The sequence below is a fragment of the Bacillus rossius genome, chromosome 1 (genome assembly GCF_032445375.1).
Source record: "Bacillus rossius redtenbacheri isolate Brsri chromosome 1, Brsri_v3, whole genome shotgun sequence".
NCBI classification, from domain to species: Eukaryota; Metazoa; Arthropoda; class Insecta; order Phasmatodea; family Bacillidae; genus Bacillus; species Bacillus rossius.
In genome coordinates, this window is record NC_086330.1 from 217,367,342 (window position 1) to 217,393,237 (window position 25,896).

The window sequence follows — 25,896 nt, forward strand, 5'->3', positions numbered from 1 at the left end:
AAATAGTGCAAATGGTAGAACGTTCCGAAGCCAATGTTTTAGAGGTTAGGAACTCCGGCATGGACGAGGTTCACAAACTTAATACCACTGGAACCAATCATTTCAAATTTGGTTCCCCTTCTGTTAGTTTTACGCCTAGCAAGAATGTAACTTGTTTCCGATGTGCAGAAAAGGGACATACTGCTAGAACTTGCTCGCTTCCCAGAGACAAATTGAAATGTCAGAAATGTAATAAGGTTGGGCATGTTGCAACAGCTTGCAAGCAAAAGGAGAAAGCTGTGTCACATATGGTGGAGGAAGACCACACAAATTTTATTACAGTTGGTAGCACACTCCACGCAGTCACACTGCAGCAGACGCCCTACCACAGGCGGGTTTACCACGCCATTTTACTGCAGGCGGGTCATTGCCGCAATCTGAGGGCTTGTTTTTGTTGGCTGATTCATCCCCAGCTCTAAAAAAGAAACCTTACGTCATGCAGATACTGATTGATAACTTCATGGTGCACTTTGAGGTTGATTCAGGGTGTTCACGAACACTCATGAATGTGTCTACCTTTAATACATACTGTGCCAATCAGGTCGACCAACCTGTTTTGCATCAGGCACCAATTGAGTTGCACACATGAGCATCTCAATCCCTGACTCTGGTTGGTGTGTTCCAAGCACAAGTTCGGCACAAGGATATTACAGTAATGCTGCCTGTGCTGGTTGTTGATGGTGTTGGAACGAATCTTCTGGGTCGTAACTGGTTTGATGCCCTAGGTATTTCCATTCAGGGTGTACATTTTCTGTCTCTAGATACACCCTATTCCACTATGTCAGATGAGACGTTTTTGCAAACAGTCATGAAGCTTCCTGCTGTGTCAGGTATTGGGACAGGTTGCTATAAAGGGCCACCACTGCATCTAGATTTAGACCCTACTGTTCCTCCTGTTTATCAGCGCGCTCGTTCCGTCGTCTTCTCACTCTCAACTAGGATGGAAGACAGCATTGAGGCGAACGTTAGGAGGGGGATATGGATTCCCATAACACACGCTGGATCCTGGGCAACTGCTATTGTGCCAGTCTTAAAGCGCAATGGTTCGCTACGACTATGCGCGGATTACAAAGGCACTGTTAATCGTGCTCTGTCTGCTGATACCTATCGCTCCCCCACAGTGGATCAAGTGTTGTCGGAGTTGTCAGGTGGTGTACTCTATGGCACTATTGATTTAGAAGAAGCTTACACCCAGATTCCAGTGACTGAAGAGACATCACACGCATTGATCGTCAATACGGTTCGGGGCCTGCACAGGGTGACATGCTTACCTTTTGGTATCAAGGTGGCTTCAGCCGCGTTCCAAAGAGTTGTTGACGGCTTACTGGGACCTGTCAAAGGAGTTATTGCATACCAGGATAACATATATGTGAAAGGAGCGACACTAGCGGAATACCGCCTCCGGCTCATCCACGTTCTGCAAATTCTGGGTGACGCTGGGTTAAAAGTCAATGCTGAGAAATGTGTATGGCAAGCTTCATTGATTGAAGTCCTTGGGTTCAGGGTTAATGCAGAGGGAATTTATCCTACGGCTGAAAAGACGGATGCTATTACAAATGCCCCTGTACCACGCACAAAACAAGAACTTCAATCCCTACTGGGACTGATTTCATTCTACGGCAGATTCTTCAGAGACAAGGCCACAATTTTGGAACCATTACACCGCTTGCTCGATTCAAAGGCTACATGGGTATGGACTGCAAAGCACCAAACTGCACTTCAAACTGTGAAAGACATGTTAATCAGTCCTGAGGTATTGTGCCATTACAATCCTAATTTACCTTTGGTCGTTACAGCTGATGCTTCACCTGTAGGGGTTGGTGCGGTTCTTGCACACATCATACAAAGCGATGATCTGCTAGGTAAAGTTACAGAAGTACCTATTGCCTACGCATCGCGAACCCTATCAGTCACAGAGCGAGCTTATTCACAACTTGATCGCGAGAGTCTTGCCATTATTTTTGCTGTTAAGAAATTTACTCCGTATTTGGCCTTTCGACCGTTTACGATCGTAACTGATCACAAGCCTCTGCTTGGCATATTTTCTCCAGACAAACCAACCCCCTTGCATTTGTCGCCGAGAATGTTACGATGGACTCTGATCTTAAGTTCATTCGATTATCAGCTACGCCACCAACCTGGAAAATCTGTTGGTCATGCTGACTGCTTGAGTAGGTTGCCTCAGCCCAAGGTTAGTAGAGAGAGGTTGTCTCGATCCCATAAGAACAATGTAGACAGCTCGACACTCCGCTCTGACGTCATCTGCAGCCCCGCCGTTCCCAGCCGTAATACTGCACCCGCTGACTGACGGCTTTCTCTTATCAGCTCGGCTCGTTTCACATGTCTGATACGCAATACTTATAGTATTTCATTTATGCTTTGTTGATTACTGTTAATTATAATCGTTTTGATATGCTTTTCAAATGACAAAATGCTGTGACTGAAAACAAGGATGAATTATTATTTCAACATATTTTTAAGTGACAGTAAAACTTTTCAAAATATCAATGATGAATCCATGAATTTTTAAAAATTAATATAATTAACATGTAACTAGTAAACAAAATGGTTTATTTGTATTTATTTCTCAGCAAGATTATAATGTTTAAAATAATTGCATATCAATTTCTTAGTGTTTAATAAAAGTAGCCATAGCTCATTAAAACGTTTTGGGAATGTTTACAATATAAATAAACTGAAGTTAGATTTAAAAATAAATTTCTAACATGAATAGAGCAGTTTTTCGTGTAATCGTTTCATCCTGTTTTGCATCATACTGGAGCGTTTTCTTCACTTTTACTTCGTCAAATGAAAGAACAACAATGCGTTCGAAGTCTAGCAACGAAGAACGTGCTACATTCAAAAATTCAAACATGTTTACTAGGATACCTTTTCTCATGTCAAATGAAGATGCCCATCGTTGAAGAGTTGAAAGTCCAGGTAATGGGAAGTTAAGTTTCTGTTTTAAAAATAAATAACATCGCTTACTGAAATTACGCAAAGTGAAAGCGAGAGCTATTTCCTCATTGGTCCAGTTTACTCTTTTTTTCAACAAAAGTAATGTCACTTTGATTTTTTGAAAAAAAAAAAAAAAAAAAAAAAAAAAACACTTGAAAGAATATTCCGCATGCGGAACTCTAACGAAGAACGTTTTTTTGTTTGTTTTTATGATTTACGTTTTCTTTTTTGAGTTTTTTCATGACTTCCAAATTTAAAACTGACTTTCTTTCGGCAAGAAACAAATTTTCTTTAAGAATTTGGATTTACTTCCTAAGCATTTCAACCGAGTCATTGTTAGAACAAGACTTTGAATGCTTTAACTGACTACAAGAACAGGTTTATTCCTCACTTACATTTTCATTTGAATCTACGATTAATTTACAAAACAATTTTTTTTTTTTTGTTTTCCCTGCATTTAACTCGGTCTTCTCGGCGCACACGACTTTCCAATGTTTCTACAGGTGTTGTAATTCCAAGTTTTAATGAAGGTAGAGCATTTTGTTTAAGACGTCTTTTAGCGCATGCATTTAACAACTCAGCTTTCAAGTCGCGCTCGTAATCATCATCTGTAAAGTGATCTGAACATATGTAAGTTGTTTTTGGATTCCACTCACCATCACGTCGGCATTTCTGAACCCACACTTTCAACAGATGATCATCACATGGGAATCGATGATATTTTATATGATTTGTTTCAGGTAAAGATTTTGTTTTTACAAACTATTTGTACACACAGCCACTGTACACCGCGTACCTGGCATTTTATGTTTAAATACAACTTGTTAACAGCGTTTAGCCTAATAAAAAAAATTCACTTTAAATTCGTGTTCTTAACGTTTTGCCTGCTAGTTATAATTAACGAAGCACCCGTGCACTTATGATATAAGCAACACCAACATTTTATAACACACGCACTCTCAATTAAACTCCTCACAACAATAACTCCCCCTGAATTACGCTGTAGTTTGACACATTATTACGAGCAGATGTGCTTGTAATCTAAGTAACTGATAGGAGCGGACGGGCTGGCAAGCCGAGCCGGGGCTGCAAGTGATGCGATGCGCAGAACGATGCGCAAGCGATCGAGGCAACCTCTCTCTAATAACCTTGGCCTCAGCCTACATCTGCAGATGATTTGTGCCCTGAACCAGTTGGCGTGCACCTCCTGGAGGCTAGGGACCTACATCTCTTATCTCCACGAGATATCGCAAAAGCTACAGAGAATTATGATATTCTACGGCATGTCAAACGATACATGCATCACGGTTGGCCAGACAAGGTACAAGACAGCTTGCGCCCATATTTCGTCAAAAAGTCAGCGCTATCGCTACAATCTAATTGCATCTTATGGCATGACAGGGTCGTGATTCCATCGGCACTGCAAGAGACAGTATTGAAATTGATTCATTCCACACACCCGGGCGAAAACTGCAGCAAGGCCATTGCCCAAAGTATTGTCTGGTGGCACAATATCGACACAGACATTCAGTACAAGGTGAAACTTTGCCAAGCCTGTCAATCAGTAGCTAATGCACCTCCAAGATCAGTTGTATCTCCATGGCCCCGTGCAACATTCGCTTGGGAACGAGTGCATTTTGACTATGCAGGACCATTCCTGGGACATTACCTGCTCATTGCAATTGATGCATTTTCGAAATGGCCAATAGTCAAAGTGGTGTCAAGTTTGACTGCTTCGGTTCTTATTACAAACACACGCTACATTCTGGCTGATTTTGGCAAACCAGTGGTCATCGTAACGGATAATGGACGGCAGTTTACATCCGATGCCTTCAATGACTTCCTTCGCAGAAATAGCATACGCCACCTGTGTACCCTGCCGTGGCACCCTTCTTCAAATGGGCTAGCGGAACGCACAGTACAAACAGTCAAGAAGTTACTGCTGAAGTTTGAGGATGTAGATATCCATGCACGAGTGGCTCGCGCTGTATGGGCTATGCGAACACGCCCCTCATCGTCCACGGGTAGAACCCCTGCGGAAGCCATGGGTAGAGCATTTCGTACGCATCTTACTCAACTACACCCTGCATCCGAGTTTGACGCACCAACACCGGTGACATTGCCCTCACTCCAAGTCGGGGAACTGGTATGGATGATGAAGCATAGTTCAAGCAAATCTAGTTGGGTACCAGGTATAGTACATGGTCATTCTGGAGCTCGAGCCTATGACATTCGACTAGACTCTGGGTTGCTGGCCATGAACGTTTCCGCTGACTATGTACGTCGACGATTTGCTGAAGAACCTGGAGATGACGTTGATGACCTTTCCACGAGGATGGTCGATACAGGTGCACCTCCATCTGTATTACCATTATTCCAGAGAAGTTCTGAGGGATGTAGTGCTCACATGTCAGGACATAGTCATGCTGCATCAACGTTGGGGGTGACTTATCCGGCTTATCCCTTGGGTAACATACATCAAAACAGGCATCAGACACATTCACCTGATACACAGGAAGAAACTGGTGCTACAACGTCAACACTGTCACCTGTACCATCCAACCAAGAAAATGACTGTGCTACATCTGCAAGAGTGGCTAGCTCATCACCAGCAGCTTCACCTCCCCTTCATGATGCTGCTACCCGTACGGCCTGCTCAGCACCAGACTCTCCATTTCTGGGCTTTCCGGAAGCGTCGTGCCCAGCAGCTTTACCTCTCCGGAGAGGTGGTTCACCTGACCAAGTTCCCCACCAACCACAGCCCATGCAGTCTACAAGATCTACAGTTACCAGTTGTGGGCGTATATCTCGACGTCCGCTCTGGTACCAGTGATCAGTGGAAGTTAAGTTACATTCTAGTGGGGAGGGGTGTTATGGCCACACCTACAACTGGCATCAATGCGGTGTGCAAGGCAGACGTACATCTGGCAACACAGCAGCGTGCGGGCCAGCAATAACATGGTGTGATGTCGGACCCGCAAGTAAAAACATATTGCAAGAGAACTTAACAAAGGTAATTAAGTCAAAATAATGGGCATGCAAGCTTATGACGAGAGAAAAAATGTATTTTTGACTAAAGATAACTTGATAAGATAAAGGTAACTTGGTCACAGATCAATGGATTTCTTCCTCATCGAAGTATGAACTAGCTAGGTGCCATGATCAACTACAGTTTTAATGGACCTGTTGGTGTTAAGTTCAGTAAACTAGTTATGATAACTTACACAGCTTAATAATTTTTTTTAAATAGTTGTTACCTAATTTTTAAGAATAAGAACTTAAGTTGTACATTTCCTTGTTTCATTGTATATTCATTAAGAATAGTTTTTAAATAGTTTGGATTTTATTTTCTGCTGTATATTACACAATCATTAATAAGTACAAATTGTCACACTTTCAGGAATGTTGATGTATTGTAAAATAGTTGTTTAATGTTTTTCTAGTGTTTCACATATGTTATGTAATAATCTCCTTAATATTGCAGTGTTAACATTTATTTTCCAATGGCATAGAAGGGGGGACCCAAAGAAAATTGGACTGAGAGCACGCTGCCATTCTTTGATGTAGTAGAGAGTTCTCCTGCTAGATGGGGTTACTAGATACCTTCACTTAACAGCTGCTCAGACAGCATCAGTTTTTAGGTTAACATTTTATTGTAGTATTGTTTTTTGCTTACTGTTCTCGTGTTCCGTTTGCGAAGTCATTACGGCTGATTTAAAAGAATAAAGAGTGTGTTGAAATTTGGTTTCCTGCTTGAAAAATTGGCAACAGAAGCTTACCAAATGCTTCAACAGGCTTTCAAGGAGGATGCTATGAGGCGCACACAAGTTTTCAAGTGGTTTGGGCACTTTAAACGTGGTGAGATGAGTGTTGAAGACCATGCTCATTCTGGGCGCTCTTCAACATCTCGAAATGATGAAAACGTTGAAAAAATCCACCAAAAAAATGGAGGATCGTCATTTTACAATCGACGAAATTTCGCAAGAGACAGAGTGAGTTGGAGCTCGTGCCAGCCGATTTTGACAGGATTTGCAAAAGAAACGTGTTGCTGCTAAATTTGTTCCTCACCTTCTCAAAAAGAAAAAAAATATATTTGATTGAATTTGAGTTAGGACTGGAAAAATGATGTTGAAAATGAACCAAATTTTTTGACCAAAGTCATTACCGGTTATGAGAGTTGGTGTTACGGGTATGGCCGAAAAATCAAGCAAGCGTCAAGCTAGTGGAAGACTCCCAACTTCCTCAGACAAAAAAAAGCAAGACAAGTGATGTTGAATATAAAGACAATATCATTGTCTTTTTTGATGTTCGTGGAATTGTGCACCGGGAATTTGTTCCCTCTGGAAGTTTTAAGAAGTTTGCGAGAGGATGTGCGGAGGAAATGCCCGGAACTTTGGCGATCAGGTGACTGGTTCCTTCATCAGGACAATGCCCCAGCACACGCAGCCTTGAGTGAACCGCTATTTGGTCTCTCAGGGGTGGCCTGTCGTTCCCCAACCTCCGTATTCATTAGACATAGCCCCGTGCGACTTTTTCCTGTTCCCGAGAATGAAGAAAAATCAAACAGGGAAGCGTTTTTAATTATATGGAGGCGGTAAGAACAGCTTTGCATAGGGCACTGGAGGATATCAAAGTTGAAGAGTTCCAGAGGTGCTTCAAACAGTGGGAAAAAAGACTTAACAAGTGCATTGCATTTAATGGAGAATACTTTAAAGGTTACTGAAGGAATTTTGTAAAAAAAAAAAAGAGAATAAATAAATTTTTTATGACAAAAATCCAGTTTTTTTGGTTGGCCCTTCGTATGCAAGAGTTGGCACAATGTATGTTTGTTTCAGCTTTATTTATTGTGACTGTATCAGTGTATAGGTAAGTTGTGCATATCTTTATATATGTATATAATTCTTCTGTCCGTGTGTATGTGACTGACTCCTAAACAGCTGGACCGATTTTGATGAAATTTTTTGTGTGTGTTCCAGTGGATTCGAGAATTGTTTAGATTCACAATTCAGTCCGTTGGAAAATGTTTATTTAGTTAATTTTTTATTGAAGTTATACTTCTTTAGGCGCGTTATGAAAAAATTATGAGAGTGAAATTTTAAGATGCGCCCCCATCACTGTAACACAAAATTAACAAGTTGAAGCTGTGCGTGCACCATGTAACGGCATTTTCAAAGGAAGATGGCGGACCCACGTGTATGAACATAAACCCACATTAGGGGACAGGGACATACCTCACGTATTGGTGTGCCAAATGAATCTTTATGATAGTGAAATTACCATGGAATTTATTTCGGTAAACTAAAATAGTCATACTTAGTAAAGAGTAAATTCCAAGGTTTAAAAAAAACCACATTATTTTGGTATTACATCAAATATAATACACATTTTCCTCATAACCTTCTGTCAGAGCAGTGGTTATACTGCGTGGTCAATATGCTGAAGGGCTATGGTTCAAAACTCGGCGGTAGGTATTTTTTTTTTACTTTTTTCGAAGTTATACTTCTTTAGGCACATTATGAAAAAAATGATGAGAGTGAAATTTTAAGATGTGCGCGCATCAATGTAACACAAAATTAACAGGTTGAAGCTGCCTGCTAAACCTCTCATTAAGTCTCGAAAAAAAGCTACCAACAAAATAGAAATACAACCTCTATTAGTTGTGCATGTTGGCACTCTCGTCGCCTCTGATCACTGTTTTCATATTTATAATATTTATCCACATGTTTATAGTTTCTACATTCACAACACGTGTTTTAGTTTCATACAAGTGCGAATTATAAATGTGCTAATAAATTATATTCAGTATCAGTAGTGATTTAAATTGAATATTTTGATTAATATTATTTACTATTTGTAAATATTAGTAAAAAAATTGTGTTTATATACTTTTTCAAGTGCTCCAATATAATTAAGGTTAGCTATCCGTAAGTATTATTTATTGATATAAATTAAAATATTATAATTAACACTAAATATTATTAAATTATTATTGTTAAATATTTATTATTGGTTATTTAATATTTACAAAATAAAGAAATAAATTTAATACAACATTTAATAAAAAAATTTGTGATAAAAATTAAAATCAAACATCAAATTAAAATATTAATTTTTTATATTTATTATTAAACAATTTAAATAATAAATATTTATAAAAATAAATGAACAAATTTAATGAAAACTTTTTGATAAAAATGTAAAGTGAATATTAAATTAAGAAAATAATAAATATTTAAAAAATGAATAAACTGAAATTCAATTTTTGAATTTATTATTAAATTTATTTATTTTCTTTTAAAATATTAAATAATCAATAATAAATATTTAAAATTAAGAATCTTATAATATTTAGTACAAAATATGTTATATATTAATTCTCTAAATTTTATTTTTTTAATTTTTCTAATTTAAACGGAACTTTATTGACTGTGTTGACTATCTTTTTCCAGCCCTTAATTATTTTATTGTAATTAATTATTTGCATGCAGTTAAAAACTATTTTTTAATGATACCAAAGAAGTATACCTTCTCACGTGCATACATAAGTACGCGCACCCATTTTTTATAAATTTTTGTTGATCTTTGGATGGTTTAGGTTCACAGTATATATATGTGTGTGGTGTATTTATCTATGTGTTGTTGTTAATCTTTGGATGGATTCTATGATTTTTTTCATTTTGTTGCTTTTTCGCATCTCGGTTACTTGCGTCGTAGCTTAGTTTTGTTAATACATTAAAATTAAAATATAATTGATTATTGAGAATATTATATTATTATTTATTGAAATAACATTTTAAAGTGTAATTAAAAATATACATTGTGCAAATTTGTGAGGTGCAGTATTAAAGTGAGTATTTTACATGATTTTTCAATACTAATCAACTTAACCTACAATTTTAAATTGTCAGTTCTCATTTTATTCTATGCAACTTATGACGTATTGAAAGCCTCTTTGAAAATAAAAATATAAGTTTATAAAATAAATTATAACATAAAATTTATAGTTTAAAGTATATTTAAAATTGAATTTTAAATTTTTAGTTTATAGTTTGTTTAAAAAAATTATAATTTTTGGATTTACAAAGTTTAAACAGGACGTCGGTTGGGTCCGCTTTAAAGTGTGTGTTCAGGTGGATTCAAGAATGGTTTAGAATCACAATTCAATCCGATAAATAATTTTTTTATTTATTTATTTAATTAATGTTGTTGAACTTTGAATGTTTTACTTTGGATCCGGTAGGAAGCGCTGTGATCGCGTTATCGAACATTCAAAAATAATTTATTTTTATTTTAGTTCGGCCCGGCAGATGGTGCTGCAATTAGATTCAGGGAAATTTCCTGTAAATTTTCGAATTTACAACGTTTGAACAGAACAATGTCGGTCGGGTCAGCTAGTGTAGTATAAATGTAAATAATTTTTTTTATGTTTTATATATTTATATTAAATAAATTTGTTAGTGAAATAACCCTTTAAAATTTTAGTTATTATTTCAAATACAGTTTCAAACTGAAATGGTACTAAATTATAACTACAAATCCATGATAGCAATCTGTAGGTCCTGAAATCGCGCATAACGACTTAATGGCACAAAGATGTGGTAACCACTGGGAAATACAAAAATTGGCAGGATAATTATTGGCTGAAAATAACACTTTTTCAAAATTAGAGCTCTGTTAAAATAATTTGTCTTTATTTAAAAGTGTTTGTTATCATTGTTGTGGAAAGTTTGAGTTTAAATACAATCATATAAGAAGCCGTAATACACTAACAAGTTTAGTTAAGCACATTATTTTTTTTTTAAATGCTTTTTAGAATAATGAATTGATGACTACTGGTGTACTTACCTTAATCTTGAAAGCAGCAGATAATATATGCAGCACTTGTTTATCTTAATTAGCATGCTGCCACTGAAAACATTATCAGGTATTTGAACACAGAATAACAATGTAAAGAACACGTGGGTGCAACAGGAAGGGTCTAGATCCTCAGTTACAACTGGTTGTTGTGTGCACGAAAGGGTGATGTCCGCAGCTCATGCATCAGATTTCAGGTCTGAAACATAATAACTTCAAAACTAAATAAACTTCAAATCTACCAAACAATAGTACCGGTAATGATAAGAAAACTACAAAAAATCCACATTGCCTTTGAGACATGGCCTTAAGGATTTAGATTTTGGTTTTTTTAGAGTGTGAATTTATGGTAATGTAACAGGGCTGCATGTGAATTCATAAATGCATAAATGCATACATTATAACTGAGAATCTCAAAACTATTTAGGACCCTAACCTGGTCATGCAATTGGTAGATTTAGAGCATAAAGTGACAATTTTTATCACATGGAATAGCTCATTACGGATGACGACCACACCACTACTTTATTTGTTTATTTGTTAATTAATTATTTTTTTTTATTTCAGTACCAGTTGCATGAAAATCAATTGACAGTAGATTATAACACATACTTGATAATTAAGGCATAGCAGCAAACGGTCCTGTAGCTCTTATTTTTTGTGTGTGTTGTTTTATCTAATTCTATTATATTATAGCCAAGTTTTCGACCTTAGTGCGCATGTGCATTTGCTACCATTTTGACAAAACCTTCGAAAATTGGGAGATTTTTAGTTTTCCTCAAATATTTTATTATCTATTGAAACTACAGAAATTTTTGCACTTTCCTTTTTGTAGAAGATTAAATTATCTTTATTTATCTGTATATGGTTTGTAAATTTTATGCTTAAACATGTAAAATACAATAGAGAGGGTGTAGAAAAGGTAAAAATCACAGTGTGTGCTGTGGTGCATGAGCTTCTCCTCCACCAGGCTTGGCTCGACAACATGGAATCCTGGATGCTTGGTTTTGGTTTTTTACAGAATTTTTTGTGAAGAGATTGAAAAATACTTTGGAAGTATGTCAGCAACATCAGAACACATGGAATGAGAACCTCCGCAGCATCAACAGACACAACCAAGATGCCCAAAACCTCATTGACTTGTTTTCTTTGCATTATCCCTTTCCGAACATTACCAATATCATGTCAACCAGTGGAATGATTGGGAATGAACCAGTTAATTGCAATATAACCTTTCAAATAGGAAGTAAAGGAATTTCAAGGATAAGTGGTGAAGATTTCGAAAATGTCCATTTGAAACGTAAGGATGTTGTTATGACTAACTGTATAAAAATAATTGAAGGTGAAGAGGCTATTGATCATCTTCTGTTATTACACAGAATGGTTATAACTATGCCATCAGGTGCAAAGATTCAAAAATACTGAGAGTACGAACTTGCTCTATTTCCACTATCACTGTTGTATAAAGGTGATGTGCAGAAAGGTATGAAATCTTTCTTCTACTCCATTCTTCAAGTTCGCTTTCAGCTGGACATCAACTAGTTCAGGTAGCAGTTCAGTGGGATATTTGGGACTCTTCTTCAATCATTTTCAAAAAGTATGTCCAGTATGTGCAAAAACATCATGGGAGTTCATACAAGCCATACGCATGTTTGACAGTTATCCCCTTGTTCACCAAAGAGGCACATAAAGTATATAAAGAGCTAAGTGTGTGGAAACTAATACCTTTGCTGATATAATTTTTGATGAAAAATGACTCCATCAGTGCCAATGTTGGGAAATGAAAGGAACAAGTTTCCTTTCATTTCATGCTGATGGTAGATTTCGAAAGGTCATAAATGGTAACAAAGCAGGCTTCTGAAGATGCAGACTTCCTAATTGTGAATATTATTATTGAAGAAGACATTAATACGTTGGTGGTTCTGACAGCCACAGCTCCACACAGTGTCTGTTCTATAAAAAGTGGGAGCAGTAGATCACCTGAAGTTTTGTGTTAGAACAAAAGCTTTATACTCACAGTTGTTGAACACGTCCTATTCCTTAATGCTGTTAGCTGTGATACCACATCGGCAGTCTTCAGTAAAGGAAAGTTAAAATGTTTTTAAAACCCTTCAATGACATCCATCATTTGTAATCCCTCTAATTTTATGTAGTAAGTATAAAAATAAACTTCAATAAATAGTGTTGTTTCACTCGATTTGTGATAAACCATCATGTTTATAAAACTTACCCATCATTCCTGACTTTTTAACTCCACAGTAATTTGAGCTAAAAAGTGTTGTAAGGATTCATATAATAGATAATTTAATCCTGTACATAATGGAAAGAATGAACATTTCTGTAGTTTCATCCAATTTTTACTGGTTTTGTCAATATGGCGGTGAAAGCACTGGTGTGTTGACGTCAAAAACTTTTCTTTCATATAAGGGAGTTGGGTGTAACCACATATAAAAAATCAGAACTACCGGACCTTTTGCAAGCTCAAGCATTTTATTGAGCTAATATGCGTAGACTATGTTAGAAATGAAAACATATTGCCTGGAGCAGGTAATCACCATGAATAACGGTTCTCCTATTTAGGCACAGCAAACATGTCAGACAGAGTGAAAACCAGCACATTTAGTAGCAGAAATTTATTGTTTGTTAAACTCCCCCATATGTCATACTATTTTGTTGTTTCCATCCTAATCATAATCAGAATTAAACTTACTTATAGTAATGTGTTAGTAAAAAATTATGATTTTTTTCTACAAATCTGCCATAGGCTTCAGATGATTAAGGCCGTCCCTGGTCCAGCGACTTGATAAGGAATTGTAGGTTAAAAAGTGTTTTCTACATCTTCTACAATTTTCAAATAAAAATTTCGTACTTGGCTTGTTTGCTGCAGTTTTACAACATAAATCATCTGTCAGATTAATATTGTAGAAAAAATATTGATAAGTATTTTATTTTACGTTTTTAAAATTAAGGAAAACCGAAAAAGTGGTCAAAAAAACAGGCTGTAAGATATACAAATATTTAGAGTCTGCAGAATTTTTCCTTTTAAAGTAAAGATAAAAAAAGTAAGCGGTGGCATACTGCTAACTTTATTAGAACAAAAAATATTTCGTATTTTGCATTTTCAGCTATTTTTTCTGGCCGCGAGTAGGTTCACTTGCGCCTGTCTTGCGCGCGGGAGCGTGCAGCCGGCTGCCCTGTTGCCATTACTTCGGACCCATCCTCGGCTAACGGAATCTGACCCCACCTCCTCCGTGCCAGTAAATAATCTGAATGGTGCGGAGTACTGTGTCAACGACGAGAAGAAAGCTAAGAACAGTGCTATCAATTGAGAGATGCATGGATGTGCTGCGACGAGCGAAAGGTTTGAAGAGAAGGTGCACCCAAATTTTTTATAGTTTTAATTATTTCTTCCATTTACTGTAAAGTTTGTTTGGGCAAAAACTATTTTGTGCCATTATGTGCTTTACAAAAACTTCCAATTTTTTCAATTTGAAATGTAATCAAGTGACGCTTTGCAAACTAAACTATCCTGATTCAAGAAATGCGTTTATTTTTATGTAAATATAAGTTAGGCAAAAAATCCTCAGCTTAAAAGTAAGAGTAAACAAACAATTCTACGTAGAAAACTAGATTTGGTAAGCATGAAAACAAGTTAATTTTCAACCGACTTAAAAAAAGGAGGTTCTCAATTCCGTTGTATTGTTTTCATTCACGTGAGTATTATACTGTCCAAGCCAAATTGTTAGTTACAATTAGCCAACTTTTAAATTAATTGCTGCTTATAAAAAATATTGTGCCTTACAATTCAATATATATTATTTCAGTTCCTATGTGTAAGACTTAAAAAATTAACATGGCTACGTTGGGGAATTCAACCCCTATTCAGCGGCAAACTTAATTTCTTAGCACCATTCGTTACTCCGTAAATAATTTTTACTTAATTCGTCTACCCTGAGAATCTCAGTGCACTAGCTCTGAGATAGCAAAAATTTGGAGATAGTTTCTCTCTTCCCCCCCCCCCCCCCTCCTTTTTTGTTGGAGTTCAAGACAATGTGAACCAAAAGTGGAAACTTGAAACTTGTACCTTCGATAGGTTAAATATATTTTACATATTTTGGAACAACTTAGATTCGCTGTGCGAAAAGTTTCATAATAGATTTCATACTTGCATGCTAAGGTTTACATTAAATAAAAGGCTCAGTAGATTAAGCAGCCGGTAGGTACATTACCATTGTATTATTACATAACATTTTAAGTTGTTCTGTTCTTCGGAGGAGAAAGAATAATTGTAAATTTTTAGACGACTTTCTGAATGTAACTTAAAGATAAATCCCTTTATCAGGCATTATTTTGTTTTTACTTAGGAAGCTACATTGAATGAATCCACATAGCAATGAGACAACAGTTTGAAAATCTTATTAGTTGCCTAAAAATGAGTATTTAATTTAATTTTAGTATACCAATATTAGTCACAAAAAAATGGAAAATGTATTGGGGTGTGCGGATATTCGTAAACACGAATAGTTGCGCAGTTATTTATGAACTATTCACATTCGGAAGTCGAATATCAAAGATTAAAATTGCTAATATTTACAGGCACAACTGTAGTTGATGGTTGTTACTCAGGTGAAGCCAAACTTCTCTTTTTTCATAAGATATTATAGTCATCATTGCTTATTTGCCGATATACAGTAGACTCTTAATCATACGACACTTCACGATTCCAGGTAAAAGCATCGTTATTGTCATTTGGACTAGTTTTGACCATCCCCGATCTAACCTAATAAAAACATTTTTTTTTCTTGAATCCGTATTCAACCTTCTCTAGCACGAAAATAATACACTATTATATCTAACTATTTATTTCCCTTAATAGATGGCTGTCTTATGAAAAAACACTGATAACCTACAAGTACATGTAGGACCTGAATTGATACCAAAACAAGCCGTGACACGTTACCGTTCGTCTGGCAGCTAGCATCTACGGGAACAATATCAGCATTCAAATAATGCAGGGTATATTTCACGCAATGTTACCTCACACACTGTGTGTATGACAGTCCTCACCGCCGCTATGTGCCCAGTCGTATTGTGACGCTCCGCAAAAACGGTTGCATTTTTTGTTATGATAATAATACGTGGAAGTAAAAATGGCAGTTACAGTTAGACTCTGGTTTCTACTTACTGATTACTTTTTGGTAACCAATGAACGTTTTAAGATAAACACGTTTTAAATAGCGAAGCTAAACAGATTTACATACAAACACATTTATAAATATACGCGTTACAAGATGATAACACCATCTCTTAGCACTTGCCACCCACGACCGTGCTACCACATTCGTGAAATGTCAGTCTTCACTTGACACTCCTGGAAAGAGATCTACAGAACTATCAGGAGATTGCCGCTACTTTCGGGCAGCTGGAGGAATGTCTGCCTCAAGTGGTGTGGGTATGTACGTGTGAGGACGCCCAGTGACAACACGAAACGAAGCGCTGAATCTCAACAGTGGGCCGTCGACCTTGGGTAGCTAACACAAGCTGGCTGGTAGTATAGTTCTCTTGAAGAGGATCTCAACACGCGGCACCCATGAGTGCAACAAGTTATTTTCCAGCCTACTTCCTTCAAATTTTTCAAATTCTCAACCCCCCCCCCCCCCCCAACCCCCCACCCCTCCGTTATTCATTGCGGGCATGGAATTTGGATTTTAATTTTAATTTTAAAAAGTACAACACTGCACTTTTTAATATTTATATCTGAGAAATGTGCATATTAATGATGTTTACATTGCTTCAATAGGTTAATAAACATGGTACAATTTTCACTTTGTCTGCAAAAGTTAATATAGTATTACTATTTTCACTACATGTGTTCTGTATTGTTATGTATCTATCTAAGTGAACATGTAAGATAATTTTTCAACCTTGAAATTATTCGCAATAAATTAAAAAAAATTCCTGTTCGATTCAAAATTTTCGACCACCAAAATACACTATTCGCACAACCCTATAATGTGATAAGATTTGTGTAGTGAAATATGTGTACATGTGATTTGCATAAGTTTTCTTAACGCTACTACTACGATGGTTTTTTTAAAATTTAGTTTCGGCAAAGAAAACTTTCCAAGAAAATGATAGAGAATGGAATAAAAAACTAGCTATTGCCATAGGGAACGTAGAAAATGATACACCACATATTAGTGTCGTAGGGGACGGCGGCTGGAATAAGAGGACTAACTGACATAGTTTCAATTTAAGTGGAGTGGTGTGTTATCTTCCTGTTTACACCAATGCTTACTCTATAGTCTTGTTTTCATAAAATAAAATATTTCAGTACTTATAACATCCAGTCAAAATGTGCATATTAACTTTTTTTTTCTTTTGACGAATTGCATTATCAGAGCCGAAACAAACCAACTCTTGTACCTGGGAGTGAAAAGGAAGTATTGCTTCGCATGCGAATTTGCAAGACTCAAAGACAAAAAGGTGAATGAACATCTTTTCTTTAAAAAATATAGTGGTTGAAGCACTGTAATGGAACAAACTATAATAGTAGAAGGGTTCTACGGGAGTGTTGAGCAGCACTTGTAAAAATACTTACTTTGGTGACGGAGATTCAGTGTTTACTCTAGAATAAAGCAGCGAGTTCCTTACGGAAGGGAAGTCATAAAAATTGAGTGTGCAAACCACATTGTAAAAAAACATTTTCACAAATTTTCCAGAAATATGTCATTTCAACCATCTGCGCGTCGTTTGCTTGAATCAAGAATAGTAAGATTAAAATCCGGCGCGGCGCTAGAAAAGCAATCGAAATTGCTGGAACAACTCTTGTTGGTACATCTATCGTTCGATTGAAACTTGACATAAAAAATGGTCCTCACCATGTATTCGGTTGTCACGAAAACTGCCGTGTAGAATACTGAAAAAGAAAAAAATACCAATGAAAATTTTGTGACATTTGTGAAAGAGTCGGGGATTATGGAAGCTATTGAAAAGGCTCTTGATCCTATGGTAATGGAATCTGATATACTCGTACTTAACAAAACTAAAAATCAGGTTGAGCGATATATGAGTATGTTAGCTAAGTTTTCAGATGGGAAACGGGTAAACTTTGCTAAAAGAGGCTCTTATCGCGCTCGTTGTATGGGAGCTGGACTGGCCCATGTCAGAGGTCCTAGGTGGCACTTCATCCCATGGAAAAACAAATTTGGTCGAAGCCCAGGAAAATACTTCCAAACAGATTTAAAAATTAGCTGTGTCCAGTATGAACATGGCCCTCCAAATAAAAAGAGACGACCAAACAACACTCCTGGTCCTGATTTGGATTATGGTCCAAGTGCTGAAGACATTTTGTGTCCTGAAGACGTGTTGAGTTCTGAAGAACTTGATACAAAGATGAAGTTTATCCTCGAAAACCTGAATCGGGATGCAACAACATTAAAAAATATTCATGAGTTGGAAAGAAGGAAGTACTGTTGGTCAACACGAGAACACTAAATGGAGGGATGCTTCTATGAACAGACTTACAGCATATAGTTTTGGTTTTGTGGTAAAAAGAACACATACATCCTGTCACTGTCTAGTAAAATAAATTTTGTATCACAGGGAGATAAATTCCAAAGCCGTTCAGTTTGGACGAGTTAACGAAAATGTGGCTAAGAATATGTATTCCAAACTAAAAAATGTCGAAGTCGAAGATTGTGGCTTTTTTTTTGTACACCCAAGCTTTTCATTTCTCGGAATATCTCCAGATGTACTATTGGCAGACGATGGTTTGCTGGAAGTTAAATGCTTATTTTCAGCTGGGGACGATATTAAAAAAAAAAAATGTTTATCGAAGAAAAACTTGGAGATTTGCGTCTAAGGAAAACCCACATTTTTTTTTTTTTTACCAGATTCAAGGTCAACTTGGCGTCTGCAGTAGAAATTATTACGACTTTGTAGTTCATACGAAAAATGATTTCCATGTTGAAAGAATTTTGTTCGACAAAGAAATTTGGGAAAAACTCATGCTGTCAAAGCTACAACAGTTTTTTGCGGATTGCTTACTTCCAGAGATAGCAGATCCATTAAATACCCGACGACTAAATGAGCGAGAGCCTGACTTTGTAAAAGAAGCTCAAAAATCACTAAAGAAAAACATAAAACAGATTACTTCAGTTTTGGTTTTTTAAATGTTATGCATGTTTTCTTCTGTTTTTGACATAGTCCTAATATAACAGTGTATATAATATTATGACAATATTTTGATTGTAAAAGCAATACAATTTTTTTTTTTAAATTTGGGTAATCAAACACATATTTTATGTTTATTTGTAGATTAAATTCGAACTTATTATAAATTTATATAGACACCTCTTTTACTAAAGTAATATTATGTGTATCGTAGCAGTGAAAGTGCTTGAAAGACTATAATTTCTCTGTTTAAAAACGTATGTCAACATGTTCATTTCAATCTTTAATGTTATGCTAAATTATATGTAATTAATATATTTATTTAAATAGTACACATATTGTATAAATTTTTTAATGGTGTCTTTCAACGGTATCATTAATGTACATACATAAAAACTATCTTTGTGAACTCTCTGTAAAATTACACAAAAAAACTCTGGCCAGAGTAGCATTGTTTAATACAGCATTAAATTTTGTATAATGTTTGTTCCTGTACATTTCAGGAAGTATTTAAGACATTACATTATTAAAGTATTTAGTACAATTAAAAAAAAAAGTTATTTCTTATCGAGTGAAAGGTTTTTTAATTGATTAGAGTTATAAGACTGGGAATTATTTTTTTATTGTTTTCGGTTTATGCTCGAAATTAGACCATAAAATCATACCCGGGCCGAGATTATACATCAGAATCTCTCGCTATAAGCCACTCTTCAAATAGTAAATAAATCCCAAATAAATAAATTGTTTCAGCGAAGAAATTGTAGTTGACAACTGTTTAATTGAAAAGGTATGTAAAATAGCACGCGCACAGCATGTGAAGGCCGTGGATCCCGGCGGAGCTGGTGTCTGGTCGCGAGGAAACATATCGGGTGGCAGGGAGGCAGATAACCAAGGCACTGAGACAGCGGCCAGCGCGCGACTGACGACTTGGCAACCCCGCGCGCGGAGTAAGCCTCGCCGCAGCCGAGCGCTGCATATTCGCGCCACCCGCGCGCTCTACCGGATAACGACTGACAGGACTGGCTCTTGTATCCCGTTAAGCATTCTTATATAGAGTAGCATTGATGGTCTATGACAAGTTAATGCTAATGGTTGTGCTGTGTCTGAAACTAATGACTTGTGAGTGAGTCAGTTGCTGTGTGCAGTGTGGCCAGTACAGTGGCTCGTACTACAGTGCTGATGGTGGTGCTTGGTTACAGGGTTCCTCGCCGACTTGAACCATGGCAGCCTGCGTAGTCCCGACGTGTACATTTGCTACAGGCGTGGCAGAGACAAGCCACCACTTGTGGATATCGGGTAACAGACATCATCAGCACTGTGAATGCTTGCAACTGTTTTGTTTTATCTTAGGAGTTAACATATTTTGGTTAATACAGTAACTACATCACTAACCATTTAATTATAAAATTCTTTCTAGCAGCACTTAATATTAATTGTATATCAAGAGTTGAAAACTGTGGGAAAAATTCTTTATAGCCATTTAATAATAAGCAGTATCAACAAACATTATCAGTGGTCTTAATATTATAAAAAATGTATTAAATATTAAAAAAAACTTCTCTTGAGAGATATTACTATACTATAAATTTAGTATTGTTGAAGGCTGCTGGAGACGAGACCGGCCTGCCAGCCAGTCGCGCCAGCATGCAGGACTCATAGGAAGCGCCCCGCCTCCTGGAGTGGGAACGAAGCACGTAGTGCCCATCCTGTCTTCACCCCTCCTCTTATATGCTACGTGGACTCCCTTTTAGTGGGCCTCTATCTTACCCGTGGAGTCCGGGCTGCCTTAGTAGAGGGAGTGTTCTGACCCGCTGAGTACGGGTCCCCTTATTGTCTGGAGTGTTCTTACCCGCGGAGTTTGGGCTGCCTTACTCCCTGGAGCGTTCTGACTTGTGGCCTTCCGGCCCGCCTTACTGTCTGGAGAGCTATTACCTGCAGAGTCTGGGTTGCCTTGCTGTGGGGAGCGTTTTGATCTGCAGAGTCCAGGCTGCCTTATGGTCTGGAGAGTTCTTACCCGCAGAGTCCGGGTCGCCTTACTGTGTGGAGAGCTTGACCCACGGATGTGAGCCGCCTCATTTTCTGGAGCATTCAGAGAGTTCTGAGAGCACTTTTCTTGTTAAGTGGCATAACTAAGACACTTTTGTGCTTGCAGCTATAACACTTGTGAAGGCTACAATACCTTTCAATGGGTAACACTGGCAGGCATATATTGGGCTGGGCCATTGTTGACAGAGATACCTGTGGCGACACTTGCGAATCAGAGTGTAAGTGACCCCTTTGGGAGCGATAGCAAATGACAAGTGACAGGTATAGTGTCTGAAGATCTGAGCATCGGGGACAGTGTTATGGCACAGCGGACAAGTGAGTAGTGCGAAGTAGTGTGCTGGGACAGGTGCGTGGTAGGAGAGGAGCAGTAGAGAGAGCCATTGTCGAGCCGAGCATCATTGTGTTCAGTAAATAGTGGACTTATTAAACTGCTGCCAGTTTTATTGACAGTCATTTAAATTTTTGCAATTTAACTAATAATTTGGTGTGCTGTACTCACATATGCATGTGTTACTAACTTTAATAGTTCCATGAAAGTTGTGCACTAAAATTTTGCTACATTTATTCATTTGTGGTTGACAGAAACCTTGTTTGTTTTAAAGTTAAATACCAAATAAGCTGAACCTCTTTTAATGTGTACTGGGAAAATATCTGCTAACATAGTGTTTTAAAGCAGTGTGTTACAAAATATCAAATAATATATTTATCTGATTTGTTTTTACAATTACAGTATCAATATAATAGTGTGAATTTACTACTTTGGTTCTGAAAGGTTGTTCACTATCAAGCAGCTTAAACTGATATTGGTACTTACTGCAACTCATCCAGTGAGTTTCAAATGAAGTTTGTGTAACTGAACGTAATAGTTTATTTGATTTAATGATAATTACTGTGAATGTCCAAACAGGTCTCAGAATTGGGTAGAGCTGGACCACTGGGTGATATACATGAACAATTAAACAAGGTTATGACAAAGGATAAGAATCAGACCAATATGAAAAGATACTGCACATATTATAGCTCATATACTCGTGTATAGCGCGCCCTTTTTTCCCCTCAAGTAAAGGAAAAAAATAAGGATGCGCGCTATACACGGAAAAAAAAAATTTGGGGGGGGGGGGAAAGAGGGAGGAATGGAAGTCGTTAACTGCCGGGTGACGGGTGACGTTTCTGGCCAGCCCCCACACATACGCACAAGCAACAAGGCCTCTCTTTCACACACACACGCACGCACACAACCTGGTCTCTCTCTCTCTCTCACACACACATACACACACACACACACGTGCGCGCGCAAGCACGCAGGTCTCTTGTTTATTTTTAGACCTCCCCCTCTACAGCTAGTAAAATAAAAGAGAGAGAGAGAGAGAGAGAGAGAGAGAGAGAAAATGTTGACACCAGTCCCCCCCTACCACTTCCTTCGCTTCGTCGCAGCTGCTACCGGTGAGTCATCTAGTCCGTGTCACATTCCTGCCTGCCTCCCTTCCTCCCGCCCACGTACCAGTTGTGACGATACAGCGCTTCATTATCTTCCGTCTACACAGCAGAGTTTAAGTATTTTCCTGACGCATCACCACACATCAATTTAAATAATCAGGTACCACAAAATGTTAGTAAAATTTATTTATGGGAAAAAAAATTTCAATTTTTTTTTTCTTTGGAATTTGTTGCAAAAATCGTGGTGCGCGCTATACACGAGGGCGCGCTATACACGAGTAAATACGGTATTATGTATAACGGTTCGTTATATACAAAAATAAAAAGATGTTCAACGCCGATTGTAATTTTTGTTGTTTTTATTTTTCAAATAGAATATTGCACAGACAAATCCAAACTAATTTGCTCACTCATTCCAGACGTACATCGGCCTGTCGAAAAATGCTCGCAGCTTGCGCGATGTGAATTAGAGAAAACTAACGTCCTTCAGTAACATTTTACTGCAAGCACATGAAATTAGTGCGGCCTTAAACATGACCGCACCCAGCGATAACGAATTTCGCCACGAGCCAAAACGCCGACGAAGGTGGCCGCAATTTCTAATTTATGTCCGAATGAAATATAAAAAAAAATTAGGTTAGCTTAATACTCGGCATGGCTCTGACCACCAACGTTAAATTATCTCTTCAATAACTTCTCCATAATTTGGCGAGAAGCCACCGAACGCGACCTACTGGTGCAGCAATCGGCAGACGACTGGTGAAGTCTTGCCACTGTCTCCTCTACGCAGGGAGGAAAAGTCACATGACCTCACCGACCAATCACACGCACGCTTCATTCACACTTACAGATACAAGCCAATAGGAGTACAAATTACAATACATGAAAAAACCCTGTACACACATAACTTCGGGGCTTCCCTTGATCTGTCTCTTTTCAATTTCGCATCAAAATTGGGGATTCCCATTCTCGTTCGCTCTCCCACACCGTGAGACAGCAGTTATCACTCAGTTCCCACGCAGTGGGGAATCCCAGCTTTTATCTCTGTTGGCGGGGAAGCACTGTTTCTTTCTCATTCACACTTACATGTCTCTTATGCCTCTCTTTCTACACATCACCCCAGCCCAGACAGTCCCGTGATCTATAATTATATTGCAACACGTTAATTAAAATTAAGAACAGCAATCATAATACAAATTAATTGACAAAATTCAACTTATTGTGAAAAACCTGAAAATGTAGGCCTAAACAGGCAAAAATCTAGTACAGCGACTTCTTTGTGAATAATTACATAAAAAATAGTTATGCTTTAAAATGTCTATTAAAATACAAAATACCTTCTTAAAATACATAGCAAGTGAAATATCAACCCTTAAACACATAAAAACGGTAAAATATCATTAGAAAGACTTTTAAAGAAATATTTACATGCATAAAAATAGTTTAAAAAAGAATAAATATTTAGCTAGGAGGGCAGGGGTCTTGCAACGTTACATATGTTATTTTCTAGTGCAACCATTTGAATCCTTAATAGTGTGTGTAGGTAAAACAAGATTTCTCTCCTAAACAATTATTTCTGTCAAGTAATTACAAGTTATGATGTTTCAGGTAATATTCTCTTTGATGCTAATTGTTTATGGGTTATATGGAGGATGAAGTGGTCGTGTGGTAGTTCAACATAAAATTCACACACTCTACATCCATGCTGATACTATTACTCGGACCGGTGCCCTCGCAGATGCATTGTAGTGCGGTCGACCTCTACTCGAGTCGGTGATGGAAGCTCCGGGATTCTGCCTGCACTCTTGTCACTCGCACCTGGTGCCTCACACGTCACACGTCACACTGCATCACACGTTCCAGAAACCTTGGGTGGCACCTCTATGCGATGACGATCCTTCGACGAATATTCATAGTTTCCAATAGATGTTAAATATTTTAACAGCAAAATTTAAAAAACAATCATGCTTGTTAGTAAAGACTATATATGAATGTGTTCTCTATGAAAAATGAAAATTGTGTTATATATCTGATTCAAGACTATAGCATGAAATTAGGGATAGTTATCTATTCAATGCAAAGAAAACAGTTAATGGTAGGAACTGATGTCGACCGGGGCTACGCCCCCTAGAGCCCGATATGTTACCATCCTCCTACCCCTCTTTCTTCCGTCCCGTCCATTTGAATCTCCGGCGGCCGACGTATGCGTGTGTGCTTGTGTGCGTGTGTGAACGCCCGGCAAGAGGCAGAGTTGAGCCAGTGCCTCGTTCCCTCCTAATTTATATTTAATTATTACTATTATTGTATTTATTTAATTATCCCTAGTGTTGTGTATGTAAGTTTCAGGGCATAATACTTTATTTCATTTGTTTTCCTTTCGGCAGAAATGCTAAAGGGGCGTTACAGGCTCAGACTTGCAGAAGGCCATCCAGTTACTGTAACTTTATTTAATTCTTTCTTGTTTAACTTAATTATTACATGGTTGCTGTTCATGAACCGCCAGGGTAAAATGTAAAAGGGTGTTTGTGACTTAATTGGTTTTATTAAATATGCCACGGCGCAATACGATTCAGAATAACGATACTATCCATCTTGGCGCTCAACGCCATTGTCCTGCCACCCCGCAGGCCATCGCTCGCCCCAGTCCCTTCGCATCACCACCCGAGGTAGGACGCGCTCTGCACTCCGAGGACTTGAACTTCACTATACTGACCCGGTAATTCTGTTCTTTGTAATTCTTCTTAATCGTCTTCGCTATCCTCGGAGCCTACCTTGGGGGTCGGCTGTTTCATTAACTACCTTGTAATCCGTAAGGAATTCAGAAATCACCACGAACGTAACGTCCGACCACGTGGTGGCCGGACAGCCCGTAAACCGATTGCGCCGCATGGCTTTAAACAGTGTTACCATATTCTAAGTTCTTTCTGTAACGCGCTCAAATGAGAATTGTTCCGTGTAGTCTGCAATAAATCACAGCGTTATCGAACTTGTCTCTTTTCGTTTAACCACGTGTGCACTCCAGGTTGGCGTGTGGGACGCCATAAGAGCCCACAACATTACTACATAGCATGCCCGTCGCTGAGAGCGGGCCCAGGTCAATTATTCTGTAGGCAGTGCACGGGGGTCGAGTCATGTCCCCACATGGGCGACGTCACGCCCAGAGTTAAGAGTCTCATCCATGTCAGTGACCCCTAGACATGGTGGCACCCTTCTTATTTAACGTCTCTCTAACACTCTGATAACCCCCGGCAGTACAAGAACTATAATTTTGATTACTTATGTTTGGTGTGGAATAAACAAGAAAAAGGTTTCAGTAAGAATCCATCCTTGAGATCTGAACTATAATTAGATGGTGGTGAATATTGTAATAAAAATAATCAAAAGATG

The 25,896-nt window shown here is 37.8% G+C and overlaps 1 protein-coding gene across 5 annotated transcripts in view; it reads left to right on the forward strand.

Moving 5' to 3' along the window:
- The window catches only part of LOC134527290 (DENN domain-containing protein Crag), a 771,918-nt gene that overhangs the window by 42,194 nt on the left and 703,828 nt on the right, over positions 1–25,896 (forward strand). For all 5 annotated transcript variants that reach the window (XM_063359835.1, XM_063359836.1, XM_063359843.1 and 2 more), the window contains one exon: positions 20,226–20,322. In XM_063359835.1, coding sequence (XP_063215905.1) covers positions 20,226–20,322 — 97 coding nt within the window. The remainder of the gene's footprint in view (positions 1–20,225; positions 20,323–25,896) is intronic.